Raw genomic sequence first — 16,451 nt, forward strand, 5'->3', positions numbered from 1 at the left:
TATCTGCTTCTGTCACCTCATGACATGACCATCAGCATTCAATAAGGTTATTCTTCCAAAGACATTCTTCTTCTTACTTGCCACATAGCGAAAGAACTCTTTATGATTTCCTTGGAACTTGTTTTTGTGAGGACAGTAAGAGCAATAAGGGAGAGGAAGTGCTGCTTTTGTAAGGAGAACTATGTCAACACACAAGTTTGAGATAAAGGGGGGGGGGGCAATGGTTCCGAAGCTGTACGGTGTGAGGTGGAGACTGATAGAATGAGATGAGATGTGGAAAGTTGAGATACCTATACATTTCTTAAGAAATATATAAGTATCTCAACCATCATGGAGCCTAAGGCACCATGTTAACAGAGGGCACACAAGGGTTAAAGTCTTAGATCTGTTTTATCATCAGAGGCTGTGATTGTGAATGGAGTGTCTAATATTCTCCCATAAATTAAAGATAATAAGAAATTATATACTTGGTTTAATCCTTTATCCAAATGTAAGCAAACAAGTTTGCACCTGAACTATTTTCAGGACTGGGGAAATTCGATTAAAGAAGCTAATGACTTCACAACACGTGCCTTAGTATCCCATAATGCAAAGCACATCTCCTTGTGGACATGTATAATGCTATACATTATGGGAAGGATCACTACCCAGACCAATTTAGACCTTTATAAAGGTCTCATTAGTGGGAGCCAGACCAAGAGGTAATACTAAGTTGAAGAAATGCAGTAGTCATATATTCAGTCCCCAGTCCTGAAAATAGTTCAGGTGCAAACTTGTTTGCTTACAGTTTCATAAAGGATTAAACCAAGTATATAATTTCTTGATATCTTTAATTTATAGTATAACCAAGTGGAAAAACTTCCAACAACTTTCTCTAATCCAGAGTATTTTAATAATAAGGTGTGACACCTTTTGGCTACTCTTATATGAAAATATCACTTCTGCATTACTTCAACCTTAGTATCACCTCTAGGTCTGGCTTCCACTGATGAGACCTTTATAAAGGTTGAAACTATCGTCTGGGTAGTGATCCTTCCCATAATGTATAGCATTATACATGTCCACAAGGAGATGTGCTTTGCATTATGGGATACTAAGGCAAGTGTTGTGAAGTCATCAGCTTCTTTATATGAGTTGCCCCAGTCCTGAAAATAGTTCAGGTGCAAACTTGCTTACATACACTTGGATAAAGGATTAAACCAAGTATATAATTGCTTGGGATCAATAATATTCTCCCAGTTTGTGAAAGTGACCATGAAAAGCTTAGGAGAAAACTAGGAGCTATAGTATGAAAGTGGAGTTGAGTGGAAAGGAGACAAATGCTGGTTAAGTGTTCAAGTGTTATTTAACAGCAACAATGTCTGAGTGTATTCCAAAAGTGAAATGGCTAAATAAGATAAGAGTAAAATGGAGGTTAAGCATGAAATCAAGAAGAATAAGGCACTGTGGAGGCAACACATGATGAATGTTGGTAATAATCAGTTGCATGAAGAGTACAAAGAGCAGGCCAGGAAGGTGATCATTTGGTAAAGACAGTAAAACTGCAGTATGAGAAGAAATTAGCCAATCAAGCTAAGAAATCTCCTAGGGAGTTCTTTCAATAAGGCAAGTAGAAGAGAAAAAAATAACTAGGTGAGAATGATGACAATGGCAGAGAATATAGTTGACGTATTCAGCAAGCAGTTTATTAGTGTATTTTGTATTTCATCATCATGAAGGCAACATCATGAGCTGGAGTGTAGGGAATGTAGTGTAGGTGGAGAAAGGATTAATGATGAATGAGCATGAGGTATAATGAGGAATTCAGTAAACTTGATGTTAATAAGGCAGTAGGAATTGACAATGTATTTCTTGTGTCTTGAAGGAATGTGCTAGGGAATTAACAGCCTTATCAGCACACATGTCTAATATTACTCTTGCAATCCAAAGAAATGAAGAAAGTTTGCTTTTTTCAAACAAAACTTTGAAAGAAAGCTTGTGAGATGCCAAAACTTCATCCTAATCTAAACAAGAATAATGGATTAGTAATTCCAAGAATCTGGAAGACCCATCTACAACCTATATAGCATCCAGAACATGATGGCAGAGCCCAACTCAAGAAAACCTTAACATGAGAGGACTGCAGAGATGTGTTTAATGTAATTCAAGTATAAAACATTTTTTTTTTATCATCTATATATTACTATACTTATATATTTAAAATTTTATTTTATTAATTAATTTATATTTATGTATATATATATTTTTTCATTACTTTATTTTTTCACCAGAGGTCAGACTAGGGGAAATGATTAACAAAGCATTTAGATTAATCTTATTTTTGTGTAGTGTCATGTAACTTGTGTCCTGTGCATATGTATGTTTGCCTGGTGATGACCTCAATACAGAGGTAAAAATGTTGAGTGTTATTTTCATAATCAAAAATAAAGTAATTACTCCAACATGTGTGTTTTTGTCAACATAAATTCTTCACGATGAATGTTGACCACTGTGTAACCTTAAAAGAAAGAACTTATGACGATGATCACAGTGCTTGTCTTCAATTCTGCTGACAGTGAGTTTATTCCAGTAGCTGATTTTTTGCTATACATTCTGATTCTCTTATAAAAACAGCAGGGTGATGCCTCAGCCAGAACGAAATTTTAGCATATTGTACTATCATATTTATTTTCGATTTAAGCCAGTACAAAATACAGTTTAATTGGCTGTTACAAACTTCCAGCTGATCCTCATTCATTCAGGTATTAAGTGGATATCTATAACAAAGTGCACCTCATGAATGTGAAGACTGGACATTAGGCCAGAATCCCCAGTAAGTTCTCTGCATTCTTTAAAGGCTATGTGTAGGTCTCCTGCCAATTATTGAACTCTGAGAAGCATCTGAACTTTCTCGACAATGCATTGCTTCCTACTTAGTGGTGTTTCTGCAGAAATGACCATTGTCTCTTTCAGCAAGGCAGTGCACCGTGCCATAAGGCTGCTGTAACTGCATGGTTTGTGGACATGAACGTCAACCACACTTGACTGGCTTCCACAGAGACCTTATCTCAACCCTACTGAACATCTGTGGGATAGACTGGAGCATCAGGTGAGGTCAAGCGATGTCCAACTCATAAGAGTCCAGGACCACATTACATGCCTATAGGAAGAATGGTTGAAAATTCCCATCGATCACCATTGTATGCTTGTGGAAAGTATGCCCCATAGGAGTGCTGCAGTCACTGCAGTGAAAGTAGGTCCTACATCTTATGGACACCATGGTATGAAGAACAAACCTGGCTGTTTGTTCCTCACATTATGGTGTTCACTGACCTCTTTTCAAACAGTGTATAAGATCTGATAATATTGTAAACATGACAGATAACAGACTAATTTGGAGAAAAGTTGTTGATAGGAAGTTACTAATATTGTAAACTTTTCATGTAATACTATTATAGTATTACATGAAATCCTCGAGGTTATATATTCTCGAGGATTGTACAATCCTCGAGGATATATATCAGGAAAATGATGATGACAATCATAATTCTTTAATTTCCATTCTGGCTAAACTTCTTTCAGACTGATGCTTTCATTATGATGTTGATGTACATCTGTTCTGTTAAGCTTGCTCTGATGGCTGACTTTTTCACAGTTTATACTTGTTCCCTGATGATAGCATTGGGTAACTTACATAACAGAGTTATATTCCAAGTAGTATGATATATGCAATAGCATATATACAATACTGGTCACCTAAGTCCCAAATTACAATCTAATGCTCACTTGTTTTTGGAATCCAAATGGATAACTGATAATTGGATGCACAACAGGAAGGTGAGGATTAGATATTAGATCAGAAGCCACATTAGTCAGGTCTCAATATTACTTGGATCTATCTGGAGATCTTGTCCTAGTTATCTATGCATTGAACCATAAAAAAAGAGAAAGTAAAAAGTATTTGTAAACAATTACCAGAATAACACACACACACACACACACACACACATATATATATAACTAGATAGGAAAAATAATGTTACCCACCCATTTCTGGCAGCCAGATGAAGAGCTGTGCACCCAGCCATATCTTGATAATTAGCATTGGCTCCCTTTTTAAGAAGATGAGCCAAACATTCATATGCACCACAGCTGGAAATAAATGTAATTAAGATATTTTATCCATTCTACTTCTTGCTTTATGTGACTCACATAAAGAGTGCATTAGTATCACAAAATGGCTAAGTTTTGTTTAACTCTTTTTATATTTTACAATATATATATATATATATATATATTTTTTTTTTTAATAATCCAAAAACTCTTCACTGCACCAAAAACCAAACATGAAACTTTTTTGAAGCCACTCCAGGACTCCAATAAAAAGGTGGTAATCTCACATGGGGCAATGAAATTAATCAACTACCAAAGACAGAATGATATATGCACGTAAACACAAGAAAGATATTTAATTAACCAAATATTTCCGTCTGGAAATAGCAGACCATCCTCAATGGTATTACAAGAACAGTTTTAAAAAAATAAATACAAGCTAGAATACTAACAGTAGATCGTTAAAAATAGAACACGCCACGGGATGTTATATCACTAAGTATGAAATGGAATATTTTGAAGTAGAGACATGATTGAAAAAAAATAATAAAAAATTAATGAGTAATCTTGATTAGACTTTCCCAGATTTTTGATATAGAAATACAGTCATTATGATTCAGGTTGGAATGATGGAGCAAGGCCTCCACGCTTTCCTTGAACAAATGTTCAAACCTATAACGGGATCTATGCAAGAGGCAAGTCCTGGACCAAAAGATGCTGTGGTCAGTTTCAATCCCATGTTGAGCCAATCCAGACTTTTAAGGTTTGTTGTGAAGAATGGAAGATTGATGTTCTTGGATTCTTTTTTTCAAGAGAACGTCAAATCTGTCCAAAATAGGAGAGATCACAGTTGCAAGGAATTTGATAAACTCCAGGAAGGGATAAAGTTGAGCGTTTGTCTTTAGGAGAAGGGAAATGAGAAGACAATTTGTTAATAGGTGAATACGTAGCTGTTAAATCATATTTCTTTAAAATTCTTACGATAGGTTCTGAAATACCAGAGATATAAGGAATAGGCACTCGACGTATTGCAACTTTGCTGTTTTGTGGAGGATTATAAGAATTGAGAAGATGTTAAGTACTTTTTTCAGAAAAGCCATTGAGTTTCATGTGTTGTTTGATAGTAGAAAGTTCTTTCTGTAGATAATCAAAAGTAGAACAATTAGTTTTGGCTCTTCTGATGAGGCATTTTATAATTCCTGTTTTTTGACATGGATGATGAGCTGATTCTTTAAGAATATAATGACCTGTGAATGTTGGTTTCCTGTATACTGTAGTTATAAGAGTATTTGAAGGTGACCGGATGAGGAGAACGTCTAAAAAAGATAACTGGTTGTTTTCTTCTATTTCCATAGTAAACTTTACACGATGATGCAAGGAATTGATACTGTTTAAAAAAGAAGGTAAAGAATTTTTGCTGTGTGGCCAAATAGTAAAGATGTCATGTATATATCTTACCCAAAAGGATGGTTGAGGGAAAATAGATGAGAAGAGGACTTTTTCTAAATGTTCTAAATAAAGGTGGCTAAAACAGAAAAAAGAGGACTTCCCATGGCCGTTCCTTCTACTTGGCTGTAAAATTTATTTTGACATACGAAATATCCAGAATGTATTACGAAATCGAATAGTTTTATAATGTCTTCAGGAAAGATGTCAGCAAGTAATTTTAAAGTTTCCTTGAGAGGTACATTGGTATATAAAGATTCTATATAATAAATTTAGTTTAATCCTTTATCCAAGTGTGAGCAAACAAAGTTTGCGCCTGAAAGTATCTTCAGGACTGGGGTAAGGTGGTACAACACCAGGGCAACTCCTTGCAGAGGTGGAGCAAGCTAACATCACTCCTATCTCAGTATCTCCCATAATGCAAAACACATCTCGTTGTGGATATGTCTAATGTTATGCATTAAGGGAAGGGCCACTACCCAGACTAGTTTCAACCTTTATTGAGTCTATTCAGTGGGAGCCAGGCCCAAGTGGAGATACCAGCCAGAAGCATTAGCAAGGTCATCTCTACTTATAGGAGTTGCCAAATGGTGTGCCACCTTTTTAATAAATTACTCTGGATTTAGAGAAAGATGTTGAAAGTTTATTTTTCACTTGGTTAGAATATAATAAATTTAGTTTAATCCTTTATCCAAGTGTGAGCAAACAAAGTTTGTGCTTGAAAGTATCTTCAGGACTGGGGTAAGGTGGTACAACACCAGGGCAACTCCTTGCAAAGGTGGAACAAGCTAACATCACTACTATCTCAGAATCTCCCATAATGCAAAACACATCTCCTTGCGGATATGTCTAATGTTATGTATTAAGTGAAGGGCCAATACCCTAAATTTATTATATTCTAACCAAGTGAAAAATAAACTTTCAACAAAGATTCTATATCAAAGCTAACCATAAAATCTGTAGGTTGTAATGAGACATTTTTTAATTTTTCTAAGAAATCTGAGGAGTTTTTTAAAAACTAATTACAGTTGCCAATGTAAGATTTCAATAATTAACTAGATATTTGGCTATACAGTAAGTAGGAGAATCAATACAATCTACTATTGGACGAAGAGGATAGTCAATCTTATGTATTTTAGGAAGACCATAAAATCTAGGAGGTTTTGCAAAATGAGTTTTAAGTCTTTCAATTGTGTCTTTATCTAAACTGATGACTTCATCTAAGAGAGGATTTAATTTCTTTAGTTGTCTGTTGGTTGGATTATAATCAATTTCTTGAAATGTGGAGCGATCACGAAGCAAAAGTGAAAGTTTTCTTCTGTAATTTGCTGAGTCCATCCTACTGTTGCTTTTCCCTTGTCAGCTTTGGTGATAATGAAGTGATTATTTTTTCACAAGGACTGTAAAGATTTCATTTCAGAAGGAGATATGTTGGAAGGAGGAAGTTGGGCCTTAAGTAGAGAAGAAGCGACTTTTAGGTGAAGAGTGTTAGCTTTATCACTGGTTGCTTATAATAAACTAATCAACATCTAAACCGTAAATATGAAGCTCTTTCGTCTAGACAATCTAAGCACTTCATAACTCCAGATAATTGGATTGTCAATATATCCGGATGTCCTTTAACTGAAAACGAAACCCTCATCCTGTCAAAAGGATATGATTTTTCTATTGTTCCTAATAAGATACCATATCTAGATTTCCTAGTTAACATTGAACGGAATCTCAATCATCTAACCAGTGATAAAGCTAATGCTCTTCGCCTAGAAGTTGCTTCTCTACTTAAAGCCAAACTTCCAACATATCTCCTTCTGAAATGAAATCTTTACAGTCCTTGAGAAAAAATAATCACTTCATTATCACCAAAGCTGACAAGGGAAAAGCAACAGTAATTATGGACTCAGCAAATTACAGAAGAAAACTTTCTCTTTTGCTTCAAGATCGCTCCACATATCAAGATATTGATTATAATCCAGCAAACAGACAACTAAAGAAATTAAATTCTCTCTTAGATGAAGTCATCAGTTTAGATAAAGACACAATTGAAAGAATTAAAACTCATTTTGCAAGACCTCCTAGATTTTAAGGTCTTCCTAAAATATATAAGATTGACTATCCTCTTCGTCCAATAATAGATTGTATTGATTCTCCTACTTACCGTATAGCCAAATATCTAGCTAAATTTTTGAAATCTTACATTGACAACTCTTATTCTTTTTTAAAAAACTCCTCAGATTTCTTAGAAAAATTAAAAAATGTCTCATTGCAACCTACAGATCTTATGGTGAGCTTTGATACAGAATCTTTATATACAAATGTACCTCTCAAGGAGACTTTAAAATTACTTGCTTACATCTTTCCAGAAGACATTATAAAACTATTCGATTTCGTAATACACTCTGGATATTTCTTATGTCAAAACAAATTTTACAGCCAAGTAGAAGGAATGGCCATGGGAAGTCCTCTCTCTCCTGCTTTAGCCAACTTTTATTTAGAACATCTAGAAAAAGTCCTCTTCTCATCTATTTTCCCTCAACCATCCTTTTGGGTAAGATATATACATGACATCTTTACTATTTGGCCACACAGCAAAAATTCTTTACCTTCTTTTTTAAACAGTATCAATTCCTTGCATCATCGTGTAAAGTTTACTATGGAAATGGAAGAAAACAACCAGTTATCTTTTTGTAGACGTTCTCCTCATCCGGTCACCTTCAAATACTCTTCAAACTACAGTTTACAGGAAAACAATGTTCACAGGTCGTTATATTCTTAAAGAATCAGCCCATCATCCATGTCAAAAAATAGGAATTATAAAATGCCTCATCAGAAGAGCCAAAACTAATTGTTCTACTTTTGATTATCTACAGAAAGAACTTTCTACTATCAAACAACACATGAAACTCAATGGCTTTTCTGAAAAAAGTACTTAACATCTTCTCAATTCTTATAATCCTCCACAAAACAGCAAAGTTGCAATACGTCGAGTGCCTATTCCTTATATCTCCGGTATTTCAGAACCTATCGCAAGAATTTTAAAGAAATATGATTTAACAGCTACGTATTCACCTATTAACAAATTGTCTTCTCATTTTCCTTCTCCTAAAGACAAACGCTCAACTTTATCCCTTTCTGGAGTTTATCAAATTCCTTGCAAATGTGATCTCTCCTATTTTGGACAGATTGGACGTTCTCTTGAAAAAAGAATCCAAGAACATCAATCTTCCATTCTTCACAACAAACCTTAAAAGTCTGGATTGGCTCAACACGGGATTGAAACTGACCACAACAACTTTTGGTCCAGGACTTGCCTCTTGCATAGATCCCATTATAGGTTTGAACATTTGTTCAAGGAAAGCGTGGAGGCCTTGCTCCATCATTCCAACCTGAATCGTAATGACTGCATTTCTATATCAAAAATCTGGGAAAGTCTAATCAAGATTACTCATTAATTTTTTTTTTTTCAATCAGGTCTCTACTTCAAAATATTCCATTTCATACTTAGTGACATAACATCATGCGGCGTGTTCTATTTTTAACGATCTATTGTTAGTATTCTAGCTTGTATTTATTTTTTTAAAACTGTTCTTGTAATACCACTGAGGATGGTCTGCTATTTCCAGACCGAAATATTTGGTTAATTAAATATCTTTCTTGTGTTTACGTGCATATAACTTTCAGTCTTATGTCACAAGTATCCTTAAAACAGCAAACCACCAAAGACATTTACAAACATCCAGGTCCAGTAGAATTTGAATACAATAACATACTGGTTGGAGAGCTGAGTCGAATTGTGCAAGGTTGCCATAATAAAGCTTATAAAAGAACAAGAATTCATTTACAGACTTTATTTGTAAATATTTGCAAAATTTGTAACACTATCTAATAAATACTAAACATATATAGCACAAAATGCATACACTGCTTGGAAAGACTTCAATGTACACCATAGTATGAGGAATAAAACAGCCATGGTGCCCACCTTAATAAGATATAGGACCTCCTATCACTGTGATGACTGCAGCAATGCCATGGAACATACTTTCCACAAGCATATGATAGCAATCAAAGGGAATTTTGGACCATTCTTCCAGTAAGCATGTAATGAGGTCCTGGACTGTTGTGTGACCCCATGGTCACACAACATTTTTACGGAACTGACCATTATCTCTTTCAGTAAGACAATGCTCAGTTCCGTAAAAATGCCACAAAGCAGGAAGCATTGCATTGTACAGAATGTTCAGAAACCTCTCGGAGTTCAATGTTCAGCACCACAAACAGAGGTCTGAGGTTAAACCAGGAAAAACAGGACCATACCATCACATCACCAGCTCTGAATTTCATAATTGGGATTACAAACTCCGGTAAGAGAGGTTTACCAGGCATCCACCACACCTGTCCATCTGCTCGGTAGAGGGTGTAGCATGATCTGTTGCTTCATAACACAGCTTCACAAGATGTCCAGAACTCTGCGTTCAGTGAGTTGGCCAACAAATAGCTGTTTTTACATATTATCCTTCATAGCACTACAGTCACATTTGGTGAGCTTGGTGGGTCATCCACTGCAGGTAGCACTTATAATAGATTCCCTGTGCTTCCAACAATATTTGCTGAACAGATAGGCCTACAATATGGCATCCTATCACAAAGCCTCTTTCAAACTCCATCAGTTCCCTTCGCTCAGCTATTTCAACTGGACACAGTTGCACTGACTTGGGAGCATCATCTTCTGACTACAAACACGACTTGTTACATGGCACAATGTACCTTTCCTGCAGCTTCTTTCCAAGCAGTGTATGTTTAACAAAATAAAACTTATGAAAGAAACAGTAATCTTGGTCTTACCTATTAAAGATCATTTGAATTTCAAAACATTAAGGATAAATGACATATGTGAATAACAACATGAATAAATGTACTTCTAATTTAACTTAATCAGATTAAGTGTTCAATAAAGAACACTTAATCTTGTTTTCATTAATTTACTTGATAAAATAACAAGGAAAGAGTTCTTTATTAATGTAGATATTAAGATTAAAATTATGTTCTAGGAATATGAATGGTATAAAAATCAAGACTAACAAAAATGCTTTATTTAAATTAGAAGTGAAAATAAGACTCGAAGCATCCAACTTACTTAGCTGCGATTTGCAGTAGATTTCTTTGAGCTCTTCCAAATGAATAGTTAACATCAAAGCTTGATGAAGCAAGTAAATCAGTCACAGACCTAGAATATAATATGTAAATTTGCAGTTACATTTATGCAAACATATCACTGGAGTTACAGAGTTAGACAGTAACTCTGAAGTATTTGTAAAAAAAAAAAAAAAACGAATATATTATAATTCGCTTTAAAGAAACAAGTTATTTAATTAAAAAAATGATTTTGTGGTCAGTTTTGATATTACTTCAGTATTTACCATTTCATCTTTCAGAGAGACCCTTGACCTCATTAAGACAACCCCCCCCCCAAGATAATCGAGTTATTCAGATTCACCACGAATTCAGATTATTTCTTATGGAAAGTAAAAAAGATACACACAGCTAGATGATACTGCAATGGATTATCTCCCTCCAGATAACTCTATGTCGAACATTTTGAAAACCAAGCACTACACACAGCCACAATTAAACTAATAGTTTAAGTACGCTATGATGTGATGTCTTTGCAATATGACCTCTTGGTCCAGATAGATAAAATACATTTTTAGTGCATCTTAACAGCCAACATCCCAACAACTTCACCACAGAAAAGAGAGTAACAATTGTAAAAAAACGATTCTAAAGGTACTCAAGTACCTTTAGAATCCTTTTTTTTACCAATGGTTATAACCCCTATAAAATAGATAAAATAATGCATGCATCCAACACACAAGATCACAGCAAAATTATTCCCATTCCATGTATTAAAGATACATTAGAACATAACAGCCAAATAAGATCATCTCAGTTTCAAACCTCTCATTCAGCTAGCTACTACCTTCATTCGTACTTCTAAAGAACAACTGATTCTCTTGCATATCGTGGAGTGTAAAAAGTTTCTTGTGCCTACAGTTTAGCCAACTTTGGACAGACTGACAGATCAGTTAACATCTGCCTTGAAGAAAGCAAAAATTACACCTGCAATCATTTACATGGCAAGTCAGGATTGTCAGACCATGCTCTGGATACTCCTTCACATAGAATTAGATGGAAGAAAAAGACCGATATTATACAGAAGTCATTATAGGTCTGAGAGACTATTTTTAGAATCAGAATCAGCTATGAAACACTCTCCTGACCTCAACAAGCATGGTTGCATTAATTCATGAAAGATCTGGAAGACAGTCATTTTGAGACCTGATAGCCTGGCTTTTTTCAAATTAACTTTATAGTTATCCATCCCAGGGCATATATAAAGACATTAGTTCATTTTCAGTTACAATTTGAACTGTTTTGCATAATTAATTAGTTCAGTAGAATGCAGATGTCACAGTTATAATTCAGGCTCTGAAGATGCTGGATAGAAAACCAGAACAATATCAACAAATTCAATAAATGTAATTTTTCTTCACTTGGTAATGTTTAAACCATGAAGCACAATTTTGAATAATCAATGACAGCTAAGACTTTCCATTACAAGCTACATGTTAAAAAGTATGTTAAAAATTATTCTAATTTTGTGGATGTTTTCAAATAACAGTTTTCTTATCATTTATATTACATTTTTATGCGTTTACATGGTTATATAATCTACAAAGTATGTAAACGCATAAAAATGTAATATAAATGATAAGAAAACTGTTATTTGAAAACCAAAAAGAAACCACACTTTTCAAAAACAGAAGAAACTAGTGGTGCCACCTGTTGTATCTTTTTGTTGTCGAAAGCAGCAACCTTCATTACTGTTGTGTCAACTGTTTATGACATTTGTTTTATTACAAGCCGAGTTATAGTGCCAAGAGTGACAGTGTGTTTTGATGAACAGTCAGAAAATGAGTTTCAAACAGAGAGCTGCAATTGACTTTTGAGTTAAACTTGGTAACAGTTTTGCTGAAATGCTTCAAAAAGCATATGGTGATGAATGCTTATCCTGTACTCAAGTTTACGAGTGGTTTAAGCAATTTCAAAGTGGTCATGAGATACCTGAGGACGACGAAAAGCCGGGCGATCCAAAAACTGGACTGAGTGAAGTTAACATCCAAAAGGTGCATGATTTCATCAAAGAAAACCCGAAAACGTCCCTGAGATTGATTGAAGATGAATTGGGGATTCCAAAAGCAACTATGCACAACATTTTCACCAAGAGTTTGGGCCTTCGTAAATTGAATTCGTGATTTCCCCACAAGTTGAATGACGACCAAAAAATGTATCGAATTGAACACTGCAAGGACCTCAGTAAAACCACTCGTAAGGACTCAAACTTCCTTGAAACGATCGTTGCTGGTGACAAAACATGGTCTTTTGAGTATGAGCCCAAAACAAAGTGCCAGAATGCTGAGTGGAGACCACCAGAAGAAGGGCATCTGAAAAAAAGTCGGTTGGAGAAGTCAAAAGTAAAGACAATGCTGATTTGTTTCTACGATTCAAAGGGCATTATCCACAAAGAATTCATTCCTCCTGGCCAAACAGTCAATGGCGAGTTTTATCTCAAGGTTTAGAAGCGATTGATAGTGAGAATTCGTTGCGTACGGCATGAATATCATGATGCAGGCAGCTGGTAACTCTTGTACAATAATGCACCATCTCATCGTTCGAACATTGCAAGATAGTTTTTGAGCAAAAACCAAGTTTGTGTGTTGGATCATTCGCCATATTCATATGATTTAGCACGTGACTTCTTTCTCTTCCCCCAACTTCATTTGCCGATGAAAGGAAAGTGATACAACACCACTGAAAACATTCAAGCGGCAGTAACCACGACCCTCGACAGTATCCCAAAAACCAATATAAAAAACTGATTTAACGAATTAACTGACCATGCCAAACGCTGTATCAAAGCTGAGGGAGAGTATATTGATTGAAATAAATGATTTGAATAATTATAATTGAAAACGACACCATTGAAAACGTTCACAGCAGTAACCACGACCCTTAACAGTATCCCAAAAACCGATATAAAAACTCATTTAAAGAATTAACTGACCGTGCCAAACGCTGTTCAAAGCTGAGGGAGAGTATATTGATTGAAATAAATGATTTGAATAATTATAATTGGCCTGTGTTTTAGTTTCTATCAAAAGTTTGGTTTCTTTTTGGATAGAAGGTGTGTAGATGATTCTAATTCATATTTGGTAATAATTAAATATTTTCAATGCAATAAATTAGAATTGTAAATCATTCAACACATTTTCTTTGATTATTCTAATTTTTTGATTAGGAGGTGTAGAAAGAACAGGAAAATTGTAGATAGGAAGTTAGTAATGATGTAATTTTTTTCATGTAGTACTATCATATCCTGTATACCCCTTGAGGGTACATGGCAGGAATTTGAATTGACTAAATAACAAATCTTTCGATTTGTTATTTAGTCAATTACAGAAAGGACTAAAAGACTAAATTCTGAATTCTGTTAAGACTAGAATTCCACACCAATTAAGATACTTTTTTGAAATGACATATCAGAAAATATGGTGTATACAAACCTATACTGATTGGCTATCACCATAGGTATTAAAACATGAGCTGCAGCATTAGGATCTAAAATTGGAAAAAAAAAAGAATTAAATACTATGAAATTGAGTAAAATGCCTATCAAATTAATTAAAACTAAAAAAATATCAAGCTAATATTTTTAAATATAATTAACACTGAATACATATACTGATATAATGATGCCATGACTATTTTCTTAAAATGACCAAGTCAGTTTGAGAGGAAATCATAATTACATTTAAAAGTTATATATAAATTACTTTCTAAAAATGAAATAATAAATTGCTGATATAAATATTACATTAACATATGAGACATTTTTTATAAACAACCTCTTTAGAGAAAAAGAGAATACTGAATAACTATCATTTTTCAGAAAGCAGTGTGTGCATTTTCCTCATCAATTACCTTTTTTACTCTATTAAATGTAGCCAGAATTACTGAAATAGGAGCAAGCTTAACAAATGTGTGCTAATCTGTACAGATGTGCATTATCCTTATTTGCCCAGTTCTATATACAAGTTCCTCCCAGCGAAAAAAATAAACAAAATAAAAATAATAATAAACTTCATAGAATATGATGTCTGCAAATGATTTGATAAATTCTATAAATACCCATGAAACTCATGCAAAACTTCTTCACAGGGAGATTCTATTATTTTCTTTAATTTCTCATAAGTAATATGTAGTTATAGTACTATGTAGAGTAATAGGGTGTTATAATAGCACTATTATAACACCCTATAATATAATAGCACTATTATAACACCCTCAAACAACTAAAACAGTTGATGTTGTTATCAGTGGGTACTGCAATGCCAATAATCCAAACTTATTCATGTTCAATAATTGCAATATCAGGTCTATTGTCTTCCAAATGCAAATCAGTTTATATTCTAAAGTCCCAGAGAATTTTTGCTATTTCGTTTTCCAATAGTGTCTCTATTTGGTGATGCCACCCATTACCAGATAGTAGGAAAACCATATTTTTTGCATACGTGCCAATGACTTATTTTGTTATTTGAATATGCTGGTATTTATAATCAGTTTGGGATATCTTGCTGCAGGCACTTTTATTAGATCAGATTTCTACAGTCTCATCATTCTAACTGCATAATCTGCATCTGCTGTTATTATTAATGTTCAAAAGTTTTGCTTTGATTGCATTAGTTTGTAATGCCTGTTCTAGTGGCTAGAATAAAAAAATTAACGTCTTGGGTCACATCGATTTTTTCGTCATTATCTCAAAGAAATTGGCCACACAAGGATCTATTTTTACAGCACACATATTGGTTATTTTGCTGTTCCTTTTTGTAATCGAATTTGTTTCCTATTGCTTTTAGAAGGCCTTCTTGTGAAATTGCTTGAAATATTTGCTCAGTGACACTGTTGATGTAATTAACAGTGTCACAAATTCCATTTTATATTCCGAATGAAAATACGAACTGTGTTCAGTAAAGTCTATTTGCTGTGCAAATTTTCTATATAACTTTAAATCATATATATAGAGCAAAATTTCATGCCGGATTAAACAAGGCCCCCGTTGTTTTCGCCAGGGAACCAAGGCAAACAGCGAAAAGTCACCTACTGGAACAAATCTGAAAACACACCCCAACTCAACACCACCAGAGTTAAAGATCGGTACTATCAACATAAGAAGCCTGAATAGCAAAGAAATGGAGCTACCTAAGGAATTAGATAAGTACCAGATCAACATAATAGGGGCGACTGAAACAAAACACAAAAATTGGTGAGATGTTTCTGAGCAATAAATACAAAATGTTATATTCAGGCAATGACAATCAAGGAAGAGAAGGGGTACGCATAGTATTCAACACAAAATACGAGGTTAATCTTCTTGAATGGCAGTCAGTCTCAAGTAGAGTAATGTGAGCAAATATGAGAATGGGGAACTGGACAATGAGACTTATTTGTGCCTATGGTCCCACAGAAGGTTCTACTAAGGTAGAAGTGGAGGAATTTTTTGAGGCTTTAGAAAAAGCAACTGACACAATGAAAAAGGAAAACTTGGTCCTTGTTGGGGATCTAAATAGCAGAGTAGGAAATGATTGTGAGACATACAAAAATATTTTGGGAAAATTTGGAGAAAAGAGCAAAGCTAATAATAGTGGCAAATATCTGATGGATTTCTGCTCAGGACATGGACTGGTTATTACTAACACCATGTTTCAACATAAAAATGTGCACAAATTCACATGGAGAGAAGAGGCTAGGAATAAGAAAACTCCCATTGACTATGTTATTGTTGATAGTGACGTTTT

The 16,451-nt window shown here is 34.5% G+C and overlaps 1 protein-coding gene across 1 annotated transcript in view; it reads right to left on the reverse strand.

The window, feature by feature from the left end:
* Window positions 1-16,451, reverse strand: part of LOC150095918 (E3 ubiquitin-protein ligase HACE1-like) — a 147,955-nt gene that overhangs the window by 118,909 nt on the left and 12,595 nt on the right. The window contains exons 3-5 of the mRNA XM_090409566.1: window positions 14,160-14,214; window positions 10,673-10,762; window positions 4,027-4,131 (exon numbers count right to left, since the gene is read on the reverse strand). Of these exons, the coding sequence (XP_090265692.1) occupies window positions 4,027-4,131; window positions 10,673-10,762; window positions 14,160-14,214 (250 nt within the window). The remainder of the gene's footprint in view (window positions 1-4,026; window positions 4,132-10,672; window positions 10,763-14,159; window positions 14,215-16,451) is intronic.

This window comes from Typopeltis vanoorti, chromosome 19 (assembly GCF_054136105.1).
Source record: "Typopeltis vanoorti isolate ZY-2024b chromosome 19, IOZ_Tvanoo_1.0, whole genome shotgun sequence".
Classification (NCBI taxonomy): Eukaryota; Metazoa; Arthropoda; class Arachnida; order Uropygi; family Thelyphonidae; genus Typopeltis; species Typopeltis vanoorti.